General features: G+C 46.3%; 1 protein-coding gene across 2 annotated transcripts; it reads left to right on the top strand.

Annotated features, from left to right (window-relative positions):
• The first annotated feature begins 753 nt into the window (after window positions 1-753).
• Window positions 754-23,268, top strand: Aars1 (alanyl-tRNA synthetase 1). 2 transcript variants are annotated; one of them, XM_052728387.1, is made up of 21 exons: window positions 754-858; window positions 3,306-3,470; window positions 5,143-5,331; window positions 5,594-5,739; window positions 6,805-6,996; window positions 7,852-7,996; window positions 8,320-8,465; window positions 8,915-9,023; window positions 9,502-9,652; window positions 11,298-11,422; window positions 12,262-12,406; window positions 13,366-13,544; window positions 14,857-14,970; window positions 16,688-16,894; window positions 17,340-17,524; window positions 19,730-19,838; window positions 20,466-20,579; window positions 21,368-21,487; window positions 21,598-21,684; window positions 22,008-22,121; window positions 22,715-23,268. In XM_052728387.1, exons 2-21 carry the CDS (start codon window positions 3,327-3,329, stop codon window positions 22,898-22,900), a joined length of 2,907 nt encoding a protein of 968 aa, XP_052584347.1. In that variant the 5' UTR covers window positions 754-858; window positions 3,306-3,326; the 3' UTR covers window positions 22,901-23,268. The 2 variants fall into 2 exon arrangements, with proteins under 2 accessions (XP_052584347.1, XP_052584348.1); XM_052728388.1 differs by lacking the exon at window positions 754-858 and adding an exon at window positions 1,049-1,177.
• The last annotated feature ends 90 nt before the right edge of the window (window positions 23,269-23,358 follow it).

The raw sequence follows: 23,358 nt of genomic DNA, 5'->3' as shown, positions 1-23,358 counted from the left end.
GTTGACTGTTTTTCTAAAGCAAATGTTGGGCCCGATGTCCGTTAACTTGTGTTAGGTCATTTCTTCCTCTTCAAATTCAAGAAATTGGGATAAGAAGGACAAATATAAAGCTGTCCCTGGTGTCACAGGAATGTAATCCCACCTACTCTGGAGGGTGGGACAAGACTGAAAAATTCAAGGTCAACCTGGACCATTTGTCCAGACCCTGTGTCAAAAAGAGAGAGCTGGAGGGATTGATAAGTGATAAAGCACTTTGGCCTGGTTCAGGCACTTATTGCAGTCCAAAGTACCGTTAAGCAAGAAATACAAGTCTAATTTTGGTAACAATAAGAACATTTGATTGGTGCACACGTGCAATCCTAGCACTGGACAGGCAGAGAGGCAAGAAAATCCCAATTTCGAGGCCAACCTGGTCCCTGTTTCAAAAGGCCAAATAAAGAACCTTTGAGGTCTGTGTATCACTTTGCAGTTAAAACAGGAGTGCTATACCAAAATCTGCAATCGCCACCAAATTCATGTTCCCATCCCTCTTGTTAACTGTAGACTATTAGGGTTTTACCAATGTTACCCAAAATGTCGGCCTCCAAGAGCCAATAGCCAACCCTGTCATGTGACACCCAAGGTCCCAGCTTTCTTGAGCATTGCATCAGCCAAGCCCAGCCGCCTTCCCAGAAACCGGTTTGTAAACTCATTCGCGCTCCGGATGGTTGGCATGTGAGCCGACCAATAACATCTGTTGAGGACGAGGCGTAACGGAGCACTTTTCCTGAGAGCGCTCTGATTGGATGGCGAGGTACGGGGCTGGCGCCGGCGGTGGCGGGTGGGTACAGCTGTGTGTCCTCGCATCTGAGGGAGCAGGTAACTGGGGGCATCTGGCGGTGGGCTCCGGGTCGTAACTGGGGGGAAAAGCAAGAGGGCCTGGAGAACTCTACGAGAAAAGCCAGGCCTTGGGGGCGGAGGGAGGGGGCACTGCGTCAGGCTGCCGGCCGTCTCGCCCCTGGCCTGGGAGCGGGAGCTGGGCTGGAGCCGAGCCCCAGGCTTGGCAGGAGCACGAACTCCGGAGGAGCTTTTGCTGTTCTCTCGGGGCACTTAAAGTGGTGCGGCCTCGGGTGGACTTGGCGAGGACCGAGACCTTGGGAAGATCGCGGTTGCTGTCCAGTAATCCCCAGACCCAAGGGTTCGTCTCCTCTGATTTTAATCCCTTAGGGGGTTGGGGGAGCAGGCCTGAAGACCAGGGTGACCCAGCTGGGTGGAGTCCCGCTGAGGGACATAGCCGTTTATTCTTTTTATGTTCTCACACCTTATCCCAGACTGGCCTGAACTCAGCCCTGTAGCCTGGGATGGCCTCGAACTAGCGACAGTTCTCCTGCCTCAGCATTGTGAGTGCTGGAATCACAGGCGTTAAGCCACCACTCAATTTCCCTTCCTCAGCCTCTTGAACGCTGCGATTTTTGTCTGGCGGGGGACACAGCTCTGAACGGTCTTCAGTCTCTATAGGGCTAATAACCAACATATTAGATCCCAGTTAACACTTGTTATTTCTGTGTATAGTTAGTGGTCTCCCTATGGAGGGCACTGACGGACTCTCCGTCTTGGTTTTCAGCGCACAATACGTGTTCATTATGTTGAATGAATAAGCAAAGATGGAAAATTCAAGTGTTCTTTGGAATGTAACTTTACCTCAGGTTACCTATTTAGAGAAGCAGTTTTCTTTAACTAGTATGACTTGTTATAAAGGTAAATTCATTTTTACAACCATTGTTGAGAGAGGCACGTGCAGGAGGGGTGAAAAAGAATGAGATGTGACAAGATTTCTGAAAACCTTAACCTGGACTCCTTGTCATGAACAGCAAACCCTGTGGGAACGCTAGTCCAGTTTTTTTCTCTCAGCCTGTTTTACCATCTTTTTGTCCCTTTGGGGCTTCTGTCTCAATGATATGTTAATTGAGTTGTAAGTAAATCAGTTGGAGTGTGGTTGACTGAGTCGGGATGTCTTGTGCTGTGTGAATATCTTTAAAAACTCGGTGCTTATTGATGTAAATAGTGTCCGTTTCATTAGTTTTTGATTCTCACAAAATCCTATTGATACAAGGACTAAACTCAAGCTAAAGTGTTGCAGTTAAGGTTAGAGCTGGGTCTAGAATTCTAGAGACTTGTAGATAATAGCATGAATGAGAGAGTTCTCATTTTTCTGGGCACCCAGTGCAGCTTGGCAGTACAACACTAGATATGATTGGTATACTCACCAAGACCTATCACCACCCCCATCCCCCCACACACCCTGCCTTTCAGGGACATAATATGTATAAAAAGGCTTTGAAGCTATAAAGTTGCCTTTTTTCAACTTCTGTCTCTTTTGAGTTCCTGGGCTTATTCAGTTGGCTTTTCTTCCTGTAGCTGATTTTGAAATAATGTATACTCTACCACTGAGCTACCCTTTCTCCCAGTTCTTAGTAAGCTCTTACCCAGCTAGCGTTCTGGAGATTTTAGGTGTGTGTGTGTGTGTGTGTGTGTGTGTGTGTGTGTGTGTGTGTGTGTGTATTTTTACTTTATGTACATTGGCGTGAGGGTTTCAGATCCCATGGAACTGGAGTTATAGACAGTTGTGAGCTGCCTTGAGAGTGCTGGAAATTGAACATGGGTCCTCTGGAAGAGCAGCCAGTGCTCTTAACCACTAAGCCATCTCTCCAGCCCCCAGGTTGATACATTGTTGATACTTTAAGGTAACTTGTGGCACAAACAGGCTTATCCTTGGATTCACTGCCACTGACACCAAAGTGTCAGCCCAAACCTAGCATCTCTGGCTTTGGGGATCTGGAACTGTGTGCAATCTTCAGGATGCAGGTTAACAGAGTTTGAAAGATCTTTAGATGCCAGTAGATACAGACTCCTCCTTTGGTTGAAGTGAGCCCCTCAAGGATTCGGATTAGAATCAAGGTCTCCTGAGCCTCGCCCTTTTCCTCACTGGGACTGTGAAGACCACGTCCATTATTCTTTTCTGATTCCTGGCAGTGGGTCCTCAGTGCGTAGTTGTTCAATGAATGAAAACTTGAATAAGTCACCTGCTCTCCTTGATGTCTGTTGAGGATGGCGGGTGTATAATGGCCAGGGCCACTCTGCTGGTACAGCAAAAATCTTCCTCTGACAATAACTCTTCCCTGGGACATTGCAACACACAGATTTTAGGATCAAAAAAGGCTAACCTTTGTCATTCTTTGACTTGGCTTGAGAAGCCATGAGTCTTGTGTAATGCCTACTTTTAGTTTTATTTCCCCTAATTTCCCATCATTCTTTCTTTTGGTTAGTTCCCTGAGGTGACTTTCAAGATGGACTCCGTGCTAACAGCAAGGGAAATACGAGAGCGGTTTATAAACTTCTTCAAAAAAAATGAGCACACCTATGTTCACTCTTCTGCCACGATCCCGTTGGATGATCCCACTCTGCTCTTTGCCAATGCAGGCATGAACCAGGTAAAGATTTTCATTCTTTCTGACAGACTGACTGGCTGAAGGCAGCAGAGCAGCAGTTAAAACACAGCTCTTGGAGTCAGACAGAATCCCGGAAAGCCTGTGTGGCTTCCCATGGTGAGCCTGAGTTTCTGAAATGAAGAATAGTAACAGTGTGGCTTGTGGGTAATGTTTGGAAGTAAGAGGGTTAGGAAGATGGCTCCCACACCTGGCCAATAAGTTCATTTTTTAAATGAGTCTTGAAAAGATTATTATTATTTTTATTTATTTATTGGTATTTTCGAGACAGGGTATTTTTGGTGCCTGTCCTGGATCTCACTGTGTAGACCAGGCTGGCCTCAAACTCAAAGAGATCCACCTGACTCTGCCTCCCGAATGCTGAGATTAAAGGCATGTGCCACCACCGCCCAGCACATTTTTTTAATGTTTATTTTATTTTATATGTATGGGTATTTTGTCTGCATGCCACATGTGTGCCTTCTAGAAGAAGGTGTCAAAGCCCCTGGAACTGGAGTTTCAGGTGGTTGTGCTCCATCATGTCGGTGCTGGGAATTGAACCTGAGTCCTCTGCAAGAACAGCAAGTGTGCTCAACCCCTGAGTCATCTCCTTAGCCTCTTAAAATCTTTATTTAAAGATTAATTTATTTTTATTTTATGTGTATACATGTTGCTTGTACATATCTATATATATACTCCATGTACATGCCGTGTCCACAGAGGCCAAAAGAAGATGTTGAATTTCCCTAGTATTGGATTCATAACAATTGTGAGCTACCACATAGGTGCTTAGAACTGAACCTGGGTCCTCTGTGAGACCAGCAAGATCTCTAAAATGCTGAGCATCTCTCTGTATTTAATTTTAATTAATTTATCATAGTCACAAGTAGCTACTAGTTTCCAAGTTGGAAAACATCAAATTGTACAAGCCTGGTAAGAACAATAAATCAAAGCTGTATGACTAACAATGACAAATCAAAATGTGAATTGGTAAATCCCCAGAACAGGGACATATCAAACCTTCATGTCCAATCCTTCATCAGCAAGTGGTGATCACACTTGTCTAATATGTTTCAGTGTTTTTCTTCTTTGACACCTTTACTCCTAAGTGAGCATATCCATTTGTTAGGTGAGTTCTTCTAGAAGGATGATCTAAGGTAGTGGCTCTCAACCCATGGGTCATGACCTCTTTGGGGGTCACATATCAGATATCCTGCGTATTATATTTACATTACAATTCATAACCATGGCAAAATTACAGTTAGGAAGTAGCAATGGAATAATTTTATGGTTGGAAGGGTCACTACAGCATGAGGAACTGAATTAAAGGGTTGCAGTATTAGGAAGGTGGAGAATCACTGATCTAAGACCTAGACATCATAGTCGTTAAAGACGGTTTTAGACATCACCTTCAGCTGTTCAGATGTGATGCGGCTTCTCCTGTGCTGGTCGTATTACTGGCAGTGGTGAAGACTTTTATGGTATTGGGTCTAGGGAGAAGCAGCTCCAAGATTAGCGGACTCTGCCTTGGTTCTGTCATACCCCTGCTTCTAAGTGTCCAGGCTCACAAAATCCAAAGGACAGTTGGTGTGCATCCACTTCCTGCCAGGTTATGGACACTTGACATAGTCTGCAGGCCTTTAAAAAGTTAAACTGTTCCTTTATCTTTTTTTTTTAGTTCAAACCCATCTTCTTAAACACAATTGACCCATCTCACCCTATGGCAAAGCTGAGCAGAGCTGCCAATACCCAGAAATGCATCCGGGCTGGGGGCAAACACAATGACCTGGATGACGTGGGCAAAGATGTCTATCATCACACCTTCTTTGAGATGTTGGGTTCCTGGTCTTTTGGAGATTATTTTAAGGTAAGCTCAACATAGGTGACTTAGTTTAACATGACGCTAATTTCCACAAAAGGGACTGAGTTATTAATTTTGATTGTTTTAAAGCATGAAATATCATTTAGACTATTCAGGAATGAAGGGCATTTAATAATTCTGAGACTCCCTAGAAAACTTTTATCATTTGATGGTTTTTCTTTCTATTTCCTATATAAGTCGAATCTTTGTAGTTTTTAAAGAAGATATCATGGTTTTGAATCCATGTTCTGTATCTTTCTTTTTCTAGGAATTGGCATGTAAGATGGCCCTGGAACTTCTCACCCAAGAGTTTGGTATTCCAGTTGAGAGACTCTATGTTACTTACTTTGGTGGCGATGAAGCAGCTGGCCTAGAGCCGGACCTGGAGTGCAGGCAGATCTGGCAAAATTTAGGGTAAGGGGACTGGAGAGGTGGTTCATTCTCGCAGAGGACTGGAGTTCTGTTCCTAGTCCTGAGGCTGTGGTTCACAGCAAGTACCTGTAGGGGATCTAACACCTTTGACCTTGGAGGGACCTGTGTTCACATGGACATAGTCACATACGTACATAATTTTTAAAAAATTCTTTAAAGAAATTCTTAAATATTTAAAAATGGGGTGTGTGTGTGGTGGGGATAAGAATGTAACCTACTTACTTAGAGAGATTCCTAAATTCAAGGACGGTCAACCACCTGTAACCCTTCCCTCTTTTCTTCCTTCCCTTTCTTCTTCTCAGTGGGTTCCAAATATACACTCAGTCACTCAACTATACCCCCAGCTCCTTGGCAGTTAATTATTACATTTCAGTGTGAAACCCAAGTTTGATGACATACCTATAATTCTTATACCTGGTGGCCGAGGAAGCAGGATTCTAAGTTCAGGGCCAGCTTTGACTACATAGCAAGACTCTGTCTCAAAAGCATTAACAAAAATGTTTTCATTTTAAGTTTTGACAGGCACATGCCGCATCTAAACCATGGTAGTCCGGTAGTCCTTTTTTTTTTTTTTTTTTTTTTTTTTTTTTTTTTTTTTTTTTTTTAATGGAAAGAACTTTTGTAAAGAAAACATGTCAGGTGTGGTGATACACACCATTGATGCCAGCAGTTGGAAAGCAAAGGCTATGGATTTCTGTGAGTCGGCCAGCATCATCTACATAGCCCGGTTCGTGCTCATCAGGGCTACATAGTGAGACCCTGTCTCAAAAAAATAAAAGAAAGAACCATTTGCTTAAATTGTGTTCGTATTCAAAATAAATATTTTTGTTGTATATATTTTCTAGGCTTTATGTGTATATCTTGACATTTTTATTGGGTTGTGATCATAGCATTATGAGGAGTCATGTTCTGCTTCCTTAGTAGGCTTTGAAGGTAGACTTAATATTAGTGATTGCCAGAGAGGGATCCATTGTGTGGTAGAAGCAAGTCTTGGAGGGATTTTTGATGATGGCGTCCAAGTGGGTTTATCTTCCTTGCTCTGTGCAGACTGGATGATGCCAAAATCCTCCCTGGCAACATGAAGGACAACTTCTGGGAGATGGGTGACACAGGCCCCTGTGGTCCCTGCAGCGAGATCCACTATGACCGAATTGGTGGTAGGGATGCAGCACACCTTGTCAACCAGGATGACCCCAATGTGCTCGAGATCTGGAACCTGGTGTTCATCCAGTATAATAGGTAATTCGGGCCTGCTCCTTCCTGCTCAGAGCAGTTCCTTTTCTTTAACCAAGCAGAGAAAGGGGAATCAGCTGCACAGTGACTTCATGGATGAAGGTTGTTTGGGATCTTTATTTCTGGAGACAGTGGGCAGTCCTGGTGCAGGCTTCAGATGCTCCTGGGATCATGTGGCATTTCTTTAAATTATATTGTTGGGTTTCCATTCTGATCCATGGGACAGGGATGTACCTATTTTTTTTTCTTTCTTTTCTTATTAAGAATATTTTTTAGTCATTTTACATACCAACCACAGATCCCTCTCTCTTCCCTCCTCCTGCCCCCTCCAGCCTTTCCCTCCAGCCCCACCCCCCACTCCCTCCTCCAAAAAGGTAAAGCCTCCCATGGGGAGTCAGCAGAATCTGATACATTCAGCTGAGGAAGGTCCAACCGCACCCCCCCCAACCCCTGCATCAAGGCTGTGCAAGGTGTCCAAACCATAGGTAGTGGGCAGGATGTACCTATTTTAAAAGCTAATCTTATATAATACCTTCTTGAGCCATTTGCCTTCTATTTAAAAATAAGAAGCTGGGTGTGGTAGTGCATGCCTTTAATCTCAGCATTCAAGGGCAGCCTGGTCTATATACAAAGTCCAGGACAGCCAAGGCTATGTAGAGAGACCCTGTCTCAACACCATCCCCAACCCCCCCAAAATAACAAACAAAGCAAGGATGCTGGGTATGTATCTGCCCCTCTCTTCACAAACCGGACAAGGGCAAATGAATAGTAACACCTTTCAAACAATGCTAAGTGAGTTTTAACCAACAGGACCCAACGAGGCCTGGGTCCCTGCTTCAACTTCCTCTTTGTATCATACAGAGAAACTGATGGCCTTCTGAAACCTCTTCCCAAGAAAAGCATTGACACAGGGATGGGCCTAGAGAGACTGGTGTCTGTGCTGCAGAACAAGATGTCCAACTATGACACTGACCTTTTTGTTCCTTACTTCGAAGCCATTCAGAAGGTACTGATCCTATTGTGAGCGTGGATGCTTCTCTGGAGGTTTGCAGGATGGACTTTCAGCACGGCCACCCTAGAGGGATGGCCAAATGCTTTGACAGCCCAAAGTACTTGTTGCCATCAGCCTACTTCATTAGTGTTAGCCTACCCTTCTCTGAAGAAGGGGATGCTATGCTATTGGTCAGGGGTAGGGCCTGGCTTGATGCTCTTTGGCTGTCTCTACTACCACTTTTTTGGAGTTGTGGGATGTGGCAAGATTGTCATCCTTTCGTAGACCTCCTCGCCCTCTAGGACTGTCTCATCGGCCCTTCTGCTGTTTACCTGTAGGGAACAGGTGCCCGGCCGTACACTGGGAAAGTTGGTGCTGAGGATGCCGATGGAATTGACATGGCCTACAGGGTTCTGGCTGACCATGCACGGACCATCACCGTGGCACTGGCTGATGGCGGCCGGCCTGACAACACAGGACGGGGGTGAGTCACTCCCTGGGAAGGGTTTGAACTAATACCATGAGTTTTCTGACGGTGGAGTTTAAAGCCATACTTTATTATTCTTTTGTCTTTGGAGTAGGTAGAGGGATCCCTTCCCTCCGTTCTTTTTAAGAGCTGAAAGGAGTTTTAATTTATTTGAAGACTACTATATTTAATAGTTTCTATTAGTTACTGAGGGAAGGTTGGCACTCAGGCCGTCAGACAGGATCTTGGCTTATCCCAGGAAACTGCATTCTTGACAAGCTGGCCTAGGATCTCATACACCAGTCTGTTTTTTTTTGTCTTGGTAGTGAAGCCAAATTTCTGTAAACACAGAGGGGAACCAAAAGTTCATGTTGCTCTCTTTGAGTAGAGTTCTAAAGGACGTACCATGGAACCCTCAGCCAGGGATGTTTCCTAGCAGGAAACATGCTAAAGTCTGCTTTTCACAGGTACGTGCTGAGGCGGATTCTTCGCAGAGCTGTTCGATATTCCCATGAGAAACTGAATGCCAGCAGGGGTTTCTTTGCTACATTAGTGGATGTTGTTGTACAGTCTCTGGTACGTAGAGAAAGTCTCCGCTTTCATAGTCTAAGAGACATATGGTGGGTGGGAACATACTGTTAATGGATATTGTTTTTAAAGATTTATTTATTTTATATATGAGTGCTCCATCTGCATGGACCCCTTTATGCCAGAAGACGGCATCAGATCCCACTAGAGATAGTTGTGAGCCACCATGTTGTTCCTGGGAATTGAACTCAGGACCTCTGGAAGAGCAGCCAGTGCTCTTATCTTGTTGAGCCATCTCTAGCCTGTTAATGGATATTTTAAGATAGAGATGATGGAGATCAAGTATGGTGGTATATGCATTTAATTCCAGCATTTGGGCGGCAGAGGCAAGTGAGTTTGGGGCCAGCCTGGTCTACATTGGGAGTTATAGGCCAGCCAGTGTTATAGACATAGTGAATCCCCAGCTTCCAAAAGAAGGATGTGTGTCATGGAATAGTCTCTGCCCTCACTGAATCTCTTTTGTCAGGGAGATGCATTTCCTGAGCTAAAGAAGGACCCAGACATGGTGAAAGATATCATTAATGAAGAAGAGGTACAGTTTCTCAAGACACTCAGCAGAGGACGGCGCATCCTGGACCGAAAAATTCAGAGCTTAGGAGACTGCAAGACCATTCCAGGTGAGGCCTAGTTGTCGCCTTCCTTCTCCCCCAGGCACAGGGAATCAATCTTTCCCAGAAAGAATGGTTTCTCGCCTCTGCCAAGGTTGAAAGTACCTTAACTAAACTGCTTTTGGTGTAAAGTAAGACTTAGAGCAAAAATAATTATAAAAGAATTTAATGTGGTGAAAGTATTTCAAACAATACAGAAATGAAAAGTGAATACCTTTTCCAAATACATTTCTCAGAGGTAAAACAACACTGTTAGGAGCTGGCACAATGGCACTCGTAATCTCAGCACGCTGAGGCAGGAGGATCACAAGGTCAAGTCTGTGCCACATAGCAAAATACTACTCAAGAGAAAAAAACATAAAAGATTTGGTGTGTAACGAACTCTTCAGGATTTTTCTCTTATTTGCATGAAATTGCAAATAGATGGGTTTTTTGTTATTGTTAGTTTTGGTTTTTCAAGATTTTTCCTCATGTAGCCCAGGCACTAGCTCTGTAGAACAAGCTGGCCTCAAACTCAGAAATCTGCCTGACTCTGCCTCCTGAATGCCAAATAGGTGTTTATGTCTGCATATTTTGCACACAGAAATAACATTTGGTGTACATCATCTTGCAATTTACTTTATTTTTCATCAGCTGGCAAAATTTTTTTTTTTTTTTTTTTTTTTTTTTGTTTTTTCAAGATAGGGTTTCTCTGTGTAGCCTGGGAACTCACAAAGATCCCCCTCCCTCTGCCTCCCATGTGCTGGGATTGAAGCATGCGCCATCACCACCCAGCTGAGAAAAATAATTTTAAAGGTTTTTTTTTTTTTTCCACAAATTTTTTTTTTTTTTTTTTTTTTTTTTTTTTTTTTTTTTTTATAATTATAGTGTGGGTTTGGCGTGTGATTGCAATGTCCATAGAGGAGAAAGGAGAACATTGGACACCCTGGGAAACTAGAGTTAGTAAGTGGTTGTGAGGACCCTGACCTGGGTGCTGTGAACCAAACCCAGGCTTCTGCAAGAGCAACATTGTTAGTGCTGCTAACCTCTGAGCTATCTCTCCAGTTCTGATTATTTTCTTTTTATTGAAGTGTAATGTTTAAAGAGAAAGATTAATGGACTCATTTATAGTATATGTGCTGCCGAAGCGAGCACAATGGACTCATTTATAGTGCTCAGATCAAGAAGCAGAAATTGGGGGCTGGAGAGATGGCTCAGTGGTTAAGAGCACTGACTGCTCTTCCAGAGGTCCTGAGTTCAATTCCCAGCAACCACATGGTGACTCACATCTATAATGAGATCTGGTGCCCTTTTTCTGGCCTGCAGGGATACATGCAGGCAGAACACTGTCTACATATTAAATAAATAAATCCTTTAAAAAAAAAAAAGAAGCTGAGCAGTGGTGGCATGGGCCTTTAATCCCAGCACTTGGGAGGCAGAGGTAGGAGGATCTTTGTGAGTTAGAGGCCAGCCTGGTCTACAGAGCAAGTTCCAGGACAGCCAAGACTGTTACACAGAGAAACCCTGTCTTGAAAATGTACCTTCTGCTCAGTCCTAAAAGATTTGACTTGCCTTAACCCTGCTCACTTCTGTTACAGCGGCCTCCTGGGAGGGCTTGGCATGGGAAGGGAGGGTTTGTCATGTTATTTTCACACAATTCCTTTGTACTCTGTAGGAGATACTGCTTGGCTCCTCTATGACACTTACGGATTCCCAGTGGATCTCACTGGCTTGATTGCTGAAGAGAAGGGCCTGGTGGTCGATATGGATGGCTTTGAAGAGGAGAGGAGACTGGCCCAGGTGAAGAATGTCAAGAGTGACTTGCTGGGCACCTGTCTTCCCAGCTCACTTCCGCCCTCAGCACTGTCTGTCTGTCTTTTTTTTTTCTGAGATAGGGATTCACTGTGTAGCCCTAGATGTCCTGGGACTACATCTGTAGATCAGGCTGGTCTGGAACATGGAGATCCACCTGCCTCTGCTTCCCAAGTGCTGGGATTAAAGGCATTCACCACCATCTCCTGGCTTGCTTTTTCTTTCCTAAGAAATGGCCTCGCCGGGCGGTGGTGGCGTACGCCTTTAATCCCAGTACTCGGGAGGCAGAGGCAGGCAGGGATCTCTGTGAGTTCAAGGCCAGCCTGGTCTACAAAGTGAGTTCCAGGAAAGGCGCAAAGCTACACAGAGAAACCCTGTCTTGAAAAAAAAAAAACAGAAATGGCCTCTATTTCTATTACCACCAGCACCCAAAAAGAAAAGAATGTATAGTATAGGCAGGAAAGGCAAATCCTACTCAGGTACAAATCAGCTTGACTTCTTTCCCTTAAAGTCTTTTCCCTAGACCAGTGGCTCCTAGCTAGACCATCCTTCCTGGACCATTTTGTAATAATGTGTTAAAGGCATTTTTAGTTTTCATTAACTAGAGACAGATGCTCCTGTCATCTTGTTGGTAGAGCCTTGATGCTGCTCAGTGTCCTGCCATGCAAGAGGACAGCCCCCCAAACAAAGGCTGGTCAAGCCCCAAATGCCAGTAGTGTGAAGATTAAAGAATGCTATTCAATTTTTCCTTGGCCATGGTTTGTCAAGTCTCCATTCTCTCTTCTCCTGCATTGCGGTAACTAAGGCTTTCTCTCCTGTTTGGACAGCTGAAGTCACAGGGCAAGGGAGCAGGCGGGGAAGACCTCATCATGCTGGACATTTATGCTATTGAAGAGCTCCGGGCGAAGGGCTTGGAGGCCACAGACGATTCTCCAAAGTATGACTACCATGCCGACTCCAGCGACAGCTACGGTATGCTGCCATTTGTTCTGCTTCCATGCTGTCTGCCTCTTAATCTGGGGAGTTTGAAGAGATCAGTCTCAAGGTGCCCAGTGGGTCATACTGTGTACCTTTATTCTTTTTTTTTTTTTTTTTTTTTTTGGTTTTTCGAGACAGGGTTTCTCTGTGTAGCTTTGCGCCTTTCCTGGAACTCACTTGGTAGCCCAGGCTGGCCTCGAACTCACAGAGATCCGCCTGGCTCTGCCTCCCGAGTGCTGGGATTAAAGGCGTGCGCCACCACCGCCCGGCTAGTTGGACTTTTTTGATACAGGGTCCCACTGTGTAGCCCTGGCTAGTCTAGAACTTTCTATGTAGACCAGGCTGGCCTTGAACTCACAGGAATCCACCTGTTTTAGCCTCCCAAGTGCTTAGATTAAAGGCGTGTGCCACCATGCCCAGCTCAAGTCCATTTCCACTTAGCCCAGCCCAAGTCCATTAGGAAACCCCTGAGTTTTAGAAACTGGGACAGTTAGTTAACCTACTGTGTATGGCTTTCCTAGTGGGAAATCAGTGTGCTAGTTATTTTATAAAGTCTAATGGGCTGGCTTTCAAAATAAAAGTAGACAATTAGGACCTAATGCTGAGAAATAGAATTTAGTAAAAGGCAACAAGGAATATGTGATTGGAGCCAATTATGGTGTTGCATACTTTTAATCCCAATACCCAGGATGCAGAAGCAGGTGGATCTCTGTGAGTTGGAGGCCAGCCTGGTCTATATAAATATAGAGAATTCCAGGCCAGCAAAGGCTACATATTAAGGCCCTGTCTCCAAAACAACCACAGAAAGAATATGTGGATTGGACTGGGGATGGTAAATCAGAGGTGGAGTGCTTGTGTAACACATGTGAGGATCGGGGTCAGTCTCAGCACAGGGGAGTAACATGTGTCGATAGAGTCACTGACCTGTCTCCCCCTTTCTGTCAATTGAGCAGTGTTTGAGTGCACAGTGGCTACCGTGCTTGCTCTGCGTAGGGAGAAGATGTTCGTGGAAGAGGTGGTCACGGGCCAGGAGTGCGGAGTGGTGCTGGACAAGACCTGCTTCTATGCCGAACAAGGAGGGCAGATCTACGATGAAGGCTACTTGGTGAAGATTGATGACAGCAGTGAGGACGTAAGGCTCGGCTTCTTTCTTGTTCTCTCTGGAAGGCCAGGCATGGAGCTGGGTGGCCTCTTTCGCTCCTTCATACTCTGAGCTGTGGGGATCTGATTTGACAGACATTAAGGTTTTATTCTTTTGTTGGTGTTTCTTCTGCAGACAAGAGGACTGCTTCTTTTTTCTTTTGTTTGTTTATTTGTTTGTTTGAGACAGGTTTTTTTCTGTGTAGCCCTGGCCATCCTGGAACTCATTCTGTAGACCAGGCTGGCCTTGAACTCAGGGATCTGCCTGCCTCTGCCTCCTGAGTGCTGGTGTTAAAAGCGTGCTTCACCACTGCATGGGAGGGCTGCTTCTTCTACCTGTTGTTCTTAGGTACCTTGTAGGGGTCCTTGCAGCCACGATGCCAATGCCATTGCTGCCTCCTCTGTGCTTCCTTGTGAATAAGGATAATGAGGATACTCTCTTTTCACTTGTATGGTTTTGTTTGTTGGCTCCTTGAGACAGGGTCTCACACTTCCAGCTCAGGTCAGTCTTGAACTCCCAGCAGTCCTGTCTCAGACTTTCCTGTGTTGGGAGTAGAGGTATGCATCACCATGCCTGGCAGAGACTACTCTTGAAGGACATTTTTTGTTTTGTTTTGTTTTAATTTAATTTATTTTTTTATTAAGAATTTTTTTTATTCATTTTACATACATACAAATAGACCCCCCCTTTTTTTTTGTTTTTTTTTGTTTTTGTTTTTCGAGACAGGGTTTCTGTGTAGTTTTGGTGCCTGTCCTAGATCTCGCTCTGTAGACCAGGCTGGCCTTGAACTCACAGAGATCCGCCTGGCTCTGCCTCCTGAGTCTGGGATCAAAGTCGTGCACCACCACCACCCGGCTCAGATGCCCCTCTTGTCCCTCTTCCTACTCCTCCCAAGCCTTCCCCTTAAAGGACATTCTTACAGAAAGCTCAGCCTCTGGCTTGGCCACCTCTGAGCGTTTGGTCCTGATGAGGCAGTCGCTTGGTCTCCTTTGGCAGCTGATTTCCTCCCAGTAGGACAGGATCCACTTCATAGAGTTTTCAGACGTTCCTTGCTGAGGAAGTAGTTCAGTTGGTACAGTGTTTGCTTGGCATGAACAAGGTCCTGGGTTCAATCCCAGCCCTGTGTAAAACTGGGAGTAGGGCTATGTACGTGTAATCCTAGCACTTGAGAGTGAGAAGGCAGGAAGACTAAAGTCAGGTTTGCCCTAGGCCACCCAGTATAAAGGGCGGTATGTGTATCATCCAATGGGGGGGTAATATGTGCACATAAAAGGAGTAAAAGTTGGTGTCCTTGACTCTGCAGAAAACTGAGTTCACAGTGAAGAATGCCCAGGTCCGTGGCGGGTATGTGCTGCATATAGGAACATTATATGGAAACCTGAAAGTGGGGGATCAAGTCCGGCTGTTTATTGATGAGGTAAGTTTCATATGCTGGTCCACGTTTGATGTTTGTTTATTTACTTAGATGTTTTGAGACAGTCTCTTGAACACTATGTAGTTTGTAGTGGCCTGCGCTGCCCTGCCCAGCTTCCCATTTGATCTGGTTATGAGATTAATTACCTCCTTTGGTTGTAACTGTTTTAATATTTTTATTTATTTATTTTGGGTTTTTTTCTTTTTTTTAGGCAGGGTCTCTCTATAGAGCCCTTGCTGTCCTCTAACTCACTATATAGACCAGGCTGGCCTCAAACTCACAGAGATCCCCAGGCCTCTGCCTCCAAAGTACTAGGATTCAAGGCACGTACCACCACACCTGCCTTTTTTTAATATTTTTTTAAAGTATATTTATTTTATCTCTGTGTGCACATGCCACAGCACACATGTGGAGGTCAAGGACAACTTGAAAGAGTCAGTTCTTACCAAGTGGGTCCCAGGTATTGAACTCAGATTGTCAAGCTTGGTGGCAACCACCTTTGCCCCCTGAGACATTTCATTGGCCCGTCCTAAGTGAAACTATTAGCAAAGTACAGTAGTAAATTTTGGTGCATTTTGTAGATTGTAAGGGAAGAAGCTAACACTCAAGCCTATTTGGTCCCAGGTTAATCTTTTCATAGTGTTTTATTTATTCTTTGACAATTTCATACACGTATATAATTTATCTTGATCCTGTCCTCTGAAACACCCCCTTCTCTCATGGATTGCTTTTCAAACTCCAAGAACTTTTTCAGGAGCCAAGGAGCCTGCATTAAGAACTCAGAAGCCAGGGTTGGGGATTTAGCTTAGTGGTAGAGTGCTTGCTAGGCCCTGGGTTCGAGCCTCAGCTCAAAAAAAAAAAAGAAAAAGAACTCAGAAGCCAGGCAATTTGTGGGCACATCTGCCATCCTTATTAAGCAGGAGAATCAAGAGTTTGAGGTCGGCCTCTGGATTACCCAGTGTGACCCTGTCTCAGAAACAGAAAAGGACTAGTTCTATTACATGTGACAGAGCTCCAAAGTAACCGCCTCAAATAGGTGGAATGTGTGTTTCACGTTATATAAAAGTTACAGGGCCCACTTCTCCTTGCTTGTTGCTTATCTCTAAGATTTGCTCAGGATTTGGTTTCATGGACCAAAAAGGTAGTTCTGAGGCATGTTGTCCAGGTCAGGGGTGGGCAAGCTTCCTTTTGGAAAGGGTTGGGTAGTAAGTATTTTTGGCTTTTCAGGCTACACAGTTTCTCAGCTATGCTGTGGTACTGTATGTCTACTGTGTGTAAACAGATGAATGTAGTTGTGTCCCGATAAACCTATTTACAAAACCTTATCAAAACCAACAACAGGCTGGGATGGTGGCCTTTGATCCTTCTTGAGCCTTTGATCCCAGTACTCGGGGGGCAGAGGCAAGTGGAACTTGGAGTTCTAAGTCAGCCCAGGCTACATAGTGAGACATACTGTCTCAAAAAAATAAAACTCAAACAAGTCAGATGTGGTCCATCAGCCCTAGTGTGTTATTCCTGTTCTAGGCAGAGGAAGGAGGAGGGCACACACCCTTGAAGGTACCTCATTTTCACATCCTCTTGGCCAGAACTTAGTTGTACGCCTACACTTTTCTATAAGGAAAACTGGGAAAAACTGTTGTTACCCTGAGCAGCCTTATAATCAACAGATTTTTCTAGTACTTGGGAACAGCTCTCCAGCAGCCTTCTCTGCCCTCTGCAGCCCCGGCGGAGACCTGTCATGAGCAACCATACAGCCACACACATTCTGAACTTTGCCCTGCGCTCCGTGCTTGGGGAAGCGGACCAGAAAGGCTCCCTGGTTGCTCCTGACCGCCTTCGGTTTGACTTCACTGCCAAGGGAGCCATGTCCACCCAGCAAATCAAGAAGGCTGAGGAGATCGTCAACGCCATGATTGCTGCAGCTAAGGTAGGTTCTACCCTGTCTGAGTTCTTGGGACATGAAGCTCACGCTCCTGCACCATCACTTTCTGTCACGGAGGCACAGCAGTCCAGATGTTCCCATGTACCATGTCCTGACTTGTTCATGGCGACGCTGAAGGCAGCGATCCTCAGACTGCTTTTATAGTGGTCACCCGTGCCACGTGGAGGGAGGGCTTTGATCTCCCACCTCCTTAAACAGTGTTTTCGTGCTGACATACAGTGTTTTCACTTCAGATTTTGCTTGCAGTTGAACAAAAAGGTTAGAAATTCCTGTCTGGCTTTCTTTACTTTTGCATGGGATATTTTTTCAGAAGGCTCAGGGTGTGTGCCAGACCCAGTGGGGTTACAGGCCCGTGTTCTCTCCATGGCTGCTTCCTCACGGTCTGAGGTTATTCCAGCTTTGTTTCCCTCTCGTCTTTTTTTTATGGCAGCCTGTCTATACCCAGAACTGTCCCCTGGCAGCAGCAAAAGCCATCCAGGGCCTTCGCGCTGTGTTTGATGAGACCTATCCTGACCCTGTGCGAGTTGTCTCCATTGGGGTCCCGGTGTCGGAGCTGTTGGATGACCCCTCTGGCCCTGCCGGCTCCCTGACCTCTGTTGAGTTCTGTGGAGGAACGTGAGTACTTTGGTAGGAACAGCAATAGATGAGCTCACCTGCTTTTGGTGTCCCCCGTGAAGATATGAAACTAGACCAGACCGACGGTCATGTTCCTTTGTTAGTTTATTATTTTGCTGCGCTTTGGATGGAACTCAGGGTTTTGCAGATGCTAAACAAGTGTTCTATTGAGCCTCAGACTCTAATATTTCTAAGGTTAAAATGAAGTCCTCAGAAATGCACTTGTCAAGTAAGATTCCTGAGAATTCTAATAGCCTGATTGTCCACTCAGATGCCTCGGTGTGTCTGATGTTAGCGTTTCTAATGAAATGTTCTTCCCGGGACAAAGAGATGAAGAACACTGTCTGCACATTTACAATTGCTGGTTCTTGTTCCCTGGGTCGAGCCTCAAAAGGAAGTTGGTGGGAATTCAGGATTCAGCAAGGTTTGAGTACTCAACAGAGCTCCTGTGCTGGCCCTGGCTCATTCTAGTCCTGTGCCTATGATTCCCTTTGCCAGCTTGAGCAGCATCTGGGAAGGGAAACTGAGCCCATTGTCTGAGAGCTCCTGAGCAGACCCTGTGGTAGACCTGGCTCAGCTGGCTTGGGAGAACCACTGGTTTCTGCCAATTCGGATTCTAAAGGGAGCCTAGTACATGTGACCACCCCTTAGGGAATGACTTTCAAAGATTTTGTACCAACCTCTCAGCATTCGACTAAGAGTTAGTGTGTTATGCCCAGATCTCAGGGACACCCAAAAGACTACCATGGAAACTGAATCCCGCATGTAAAAGCAGATAGCCTTTATTTTCAAGCTCTGGGGCTTGGTCTGTCTGTCCCATGAAGCGGTGAGAGCGGAGAGCCCTGAGCCAGGCAGGGTGGGGTTTTTATCATAGCAGAGGTTGGGGTGAGGGGATTTCTAGAGTTCAGGACCCTGATTTGCTGACATTTGTCCAGGGGTATCTGTAAAACAAAAATAGATACATGCTAGACTCAGGGACATCTGGCCACCTTATCTACTGGTTGGAATGTTTGGGATGTTGGGTACTTCCTCACCCCTGGGTGGATCCCTGGGTGGTGTCAGCTTATGGCTTTTCCTGGATCTGAGTGTTGCCCGACAGTAAGCCTGTCACAGAAGCTGTGTAGGCCCCTAAGCCTGTCATGGCTGCTCTGTGGTCAAGCTGTTTTGGGGCCCCTCCACAAGTGCACACTTTGAGTTCTTTGAGCAACTGGAGAATAAGGCCTATTTCTAGATCCAGGTAATGTAGTAAGATTTTTAAAAGTAGGGATGGAGGGATGGCTCAGTGGTTAGGAGCACTGGCTGCTCTTCTAGAGGATCTGGGTTCAGTTCCCAGCACCCACATGGCAGTTCACAACTATCTTTAACTCCAGTTCAGGGGATCTAACACCCTCATATAGACATACATGCAAGCAAAACACCACTGCACATAAAATAAGAATAAGTAAATCATTAAAAAATGTTTTTAAAAAATTTAAAAAGTAATCCTCCAAACTGGGCGGTGGTGACACATACCTTTAATCCCAGCACTTGGGGAGGCAGAGGCAGGCGGATCTCTGTGAGTTCCAGGACAGGCTCCAAAGCTACATAGAAAAACCTTGTCTTGAAACACCCCCCCCCCCAAAGAAGTAATCTTCCAATATTCTCAACTAATGAGCATTTTTACATATATTAAAATATATCTTATGTTCCACCAAAAGATCAAAATGTCACATGCAACCTAATAACAATATTACTGAGTTGGATATTAGGTATATCAGCATTTTGATGAGAGTCTCACTTGATTTTCATAACAGCCTTGTGAAGGAGACCTGTCCCCTTTTATATTGGGAAAACTGAGGCTCAGTCTGAACCCTGGCTTCTGGGCTGAGCCCAACTTTTTTTTCCTCCTGTTCCTTCACTTGCCTGTGCTTCTAACCTCTGCTCCTAAAATCCCATCAGAGTGAAAGGTCGCTGGGGGTGTGGTGGTGCACGTCTTTAATCCCAGCACTTGGGACGCAGAGGCAGGCAAATCTATGATTTTAAGGCCAGTCTAGTGTGTATAATAAATTCTTGGCCAGCCAGGGTTGCACAGTGAGACCCTGTCTCAAAAAAAAAGGTCTTTACCTACTGTGAAAGACTGGATGACTTCATAGGGAAGAGGCATCTCACCCACCCAGGGCTCCCAGACTTCCTCTTCTTCATAGCCTTTTATGCTCTGCCCTTCAGGCATCTACGGAATTCTAGTCATGCAGGAGCTTTCGTGATAGTGACTGAAGAAGCGATTGCCAAGGGCATCCGGAGGATCGTTGCTGTCACAGGCGCTGAAGCACAGAAGGTGAGGTCAGGTGTGTGGGCCCTGCCTGTCAGAGGAAGCTGTCACTGCACAAGATTCCTAGCTGTCAGTGTCTCATCTTTCACATCTTGGGCTCAGTACGTAATGGCACTTGCCACAAAGACTGACAGCCTGAGTCTGTCGCCAGGGACCCACATAAAGTGTAAGGAGAGAACTGGCCCCATGAAGTTGATCTTTGACTCCCACGTGGGTACCCTGCACACACATCACACACGAAATGATAATAGAAACTTCCCAAAACAAACAGCATCGTGGAAAACAGAATACATAACCTGGGTCTTCCTCCTGACACAGCCGTGTGCGGGAGGGCAAGGCGGAGGTCTCCTTCTGCTTCATCGCCCTTCCCTCTACACGAAGCCCACACAGCCCACCTAACGTGAGGAACGTGGCACAGAGGACCATCGTTCTGTGCTGGGAACTCTAGCTTGACCTGAGGAACGGTCATTTCACCTGGTTACCCTTGGACCCGAGTTACAGTGTAGCCTTTGCTGGCTGTGTGTGTGTGTGTGTGTGTGTGTGTGTGTGTGTGTGTGTGTGTGTGGCCAGAGCACTTGCTTCCTGAAGGAAAGACATCCCTGGTGTTTACATCTCCAATTGTTCTCTTCCCAGGCCCTCAGGAAGGCAGAGAGCTTGAAGAAATCTCTCTCTGTCATGGAGGCCAAAGTGAAGGCCCAGACGGCACCCAACAAGGATGTGCAGAGGGAAATTGCCGACCTTGGCGAGGTAGGGATGGCCTCCCTCTGCTTCTGGGTCTGTGCGATCCTCATCAAGCCTGAGGAGTAAGATCGTCCTCTGCTTGAACTTTTTGTTCTTTTAATTGTGCTTTTTTGAGACAGAGTCTTACTCTGTAGCCCAGACTAGCCTGGAACACACTATATAGCTCAGGCTGGCCTCGGATTTGCAGCTGTCCCCTGGCCTTACCATCTCTCTGCAAACATGAGTCACATGCTGGGCGGGGGAGGTGGGGCGTCAGGCTTTTTGTTGTTGTTGTTTGAGAAAGGATATCACTGTGCAACTCATGCTGCCCTTGACACAGTGGCTGGTATTTCTTGGTATGCTAAGCTTCCAGCGAGTCTTTGCAGGCTATGTTCACACCTAGGTCTCAACTTAAGAGCTAAGCCCTGCTGTGATGGCTGCTACTTTGACAGAGTGACTAGTCCTTTTAAAGATTTATTTATTGTGTATACAGTATTCTGCCTGCATGTGTTCCTGCAGGCCAGAAGAGGGCGCCAGATCTCATTACAGATGGTTGTGAGCCACCATGTGGTTGCTGGGAATTGAACTCAAGACCTCTGTAAGAGCAGTCAGTGCTCTTAACCACTGAAACATCTCTCCAGCCCTAGAGTGACTAGTCTTCAAGCCAGCAGATATCTTTGTGGTTTTCTCAGTTTTCTCAGACACTGGCCATGGAAAACTTTGGTTCAAAGACAGATGGGTGGGATAGAGTGGGCTTGAATTCCCCCCTCCCTCCTAGTAGCAAAGACCTGAACAGACTTCTGTTCTGGTTCCAGGCCCTGGCTACTGCAGTCATCCCCCAGTGGCAGAAAGATGAACAACGAGAAACTCTGAAATCCCTGAAGAAGGTCATGGATGACCTAGACCGAGCCAGCAAAGCCGATGTCCAGAAGCGAGTTAGTCTCAGCAGTGTTGGCAGCTGGAGGAGGGTTTTCCTGGGCAGAGGCTCACACGGTTTAGTCTGGGCTCTTGGCCTAACTAAGCCTCTCTCCTGGGCTTCTTGTAGGTGTTAGAGAAGACAAAGCAGCTGATTGACAGCAACCCCAACCAGCCCCTGGTCATCCTGGAGATGGAGAGCGGCGCCTCGGCCAAGGCAAGCGGGCTGGGGCCAGGGCTGCCCTGCTTGTCAGCTTTGTGTGTACCCCTCCAGCCTTGTCAGACCTCTGACAGTTCTGAGGCCCACTGCCTAGTCCTGAAGTTAGGCTGAGCCGCGGAGAGATCTGGTAGCCTGAGGAAGAAGGAGCGCCCGAGGGGAGAGTTTGGCCAGGGTCCTGCCTTTGGTCTTTGTGTGGGCTCCTGGACACAGCATCTGCTCTTGGAAATGGGGTGGTGCTCTGATCCTACTCCACAGACTCCCTTGTAGAAAATAGGGCTCCCTGCCCCATTGTATGACCTGACATGAAGTTCTCCCCACAGGCCCTGAATGAAGCTTTGAAGCTTTTCAAGACGCATTCTCCTCAGACATCTGCCATGCTGTTCACAGTGGACAATGAGGCTGGCAAGATCACGTGCCTGTGTCAGGTTCCCCAGGTAAGAACTTCCTACAACCTTACTCCGAACAAAAGCCTGCAGCCAGCCTTTAATCCCAGGACACAGGAGGCAGAGGCTGGAGGATCTCTGAGTTTGAGGCCAGCCTGGTCTAAAGAGCAAGTTCCAGGACAGAGGAACCCTGTCTCCAAAAAAAAGAGCCTGCAAACCCCTATGCCAGTGGGAAGCATTGTCTGTGGCTTCTCAGAGAGGGGTTCTTCATAGTATTTGTCTAGACTCTGTGTGTGTGTGTGTTTGTCTGTCTGTCTGTCTGTCTGTCTGTGTGTGCATTCCTCATGAGAAAGTGCTGATTTTATTCTTCCATTTGTTACTTCCTTCAGTACTTTTTACCCCTCAGGCCTTCTTGTTGGTAGATGTATTAACTACTGGCTGATGCCTGGCATTGTTTTTTTGTTCACCTTGACAGTGGCCATAGCTGCTCCCCTGTACCAGCTGTAGAGTCAGTCTTGGCCTCTGGTAGCATCACCCAGGATACGAATGGGTTTGGGTGGCTCCCCTCCTTGTGGTGTCTGTCCCTCTGTATCCCACCTCAATCTCATCTTCTCTTCTGACCATTTCCCCTTCCTGTCTTCTAGAATGCAGCCAACCGGGGCCTCAAAGCCAGCGAGTGGGTACAGCAGGTTTCGGGCCTGATGGATGGTAAAGGTGGTGGCAAGGATGTGTCTGCCCAGGCCACAGGCAAGAACGTGGGCTGCCTTCAGGAAGCATTGCAGCTGGCGACGTCCTTTGCCCAGCTCCGCCTGGGAGATGTGAAGAACTGACTCGAGGGAAGCCCTCACTGGGACCCATTTCCCCGTCAACCAGATGTGTCAGAATGCAGGAGTCCACCTAGGAGCTCCCCTGCCACGAAGACATTTGAGTCTTGGGACCTTTCAGTAGCCCTGTCCGTCCTAATCCAGCAGTAATGGACCACACCTGGAGCTGCCCTGCGACTCATCGCCCCTCTCCGTTACTGCTCTGAGCCATACGAATCAGCACCATCTGTGTAGCATCACTACCCAGGAATGCCGTTTAACATCGTCACGATCATGTCTAGGTAACGTCAGCTCTGCCAGCCTGAGGCTTCTAGGTCTGCAGGTAGGGAGCCTTTTTGCTGCAGAAAATAAAAAGGACCATGTGCAATACTTGATGCATGCATTCTACTTTTTCTCCTGGAGTGGACCCTGGCTCCCTGTATACCTGCAGAATAACAGGCTGAGGTTCCAGCTGGTTTCTGATT

Source organism: Peromyscus californicus, unplaced genomic scaffold, assembly GCF_007827085.1.
Source record: "Peromyscus californicus insignis strain IS unplaced genomic scaffold, ASM782708v3 Scaffold_8__1_contigs__length_139910024, whole genome shotgun sequence".
Taxonomy (NCBI): Eukaryota; Metazoa; Chordata; class Mammalia; order Rodentia; family Cricetidae; genus Peromyscus; species Peromyscus californicus.
The sequence above is the reverse complement of the archived record's forward strand: the minus strand, read 5'-3'. Positions and strand labels throughout refer to the sequence as shown.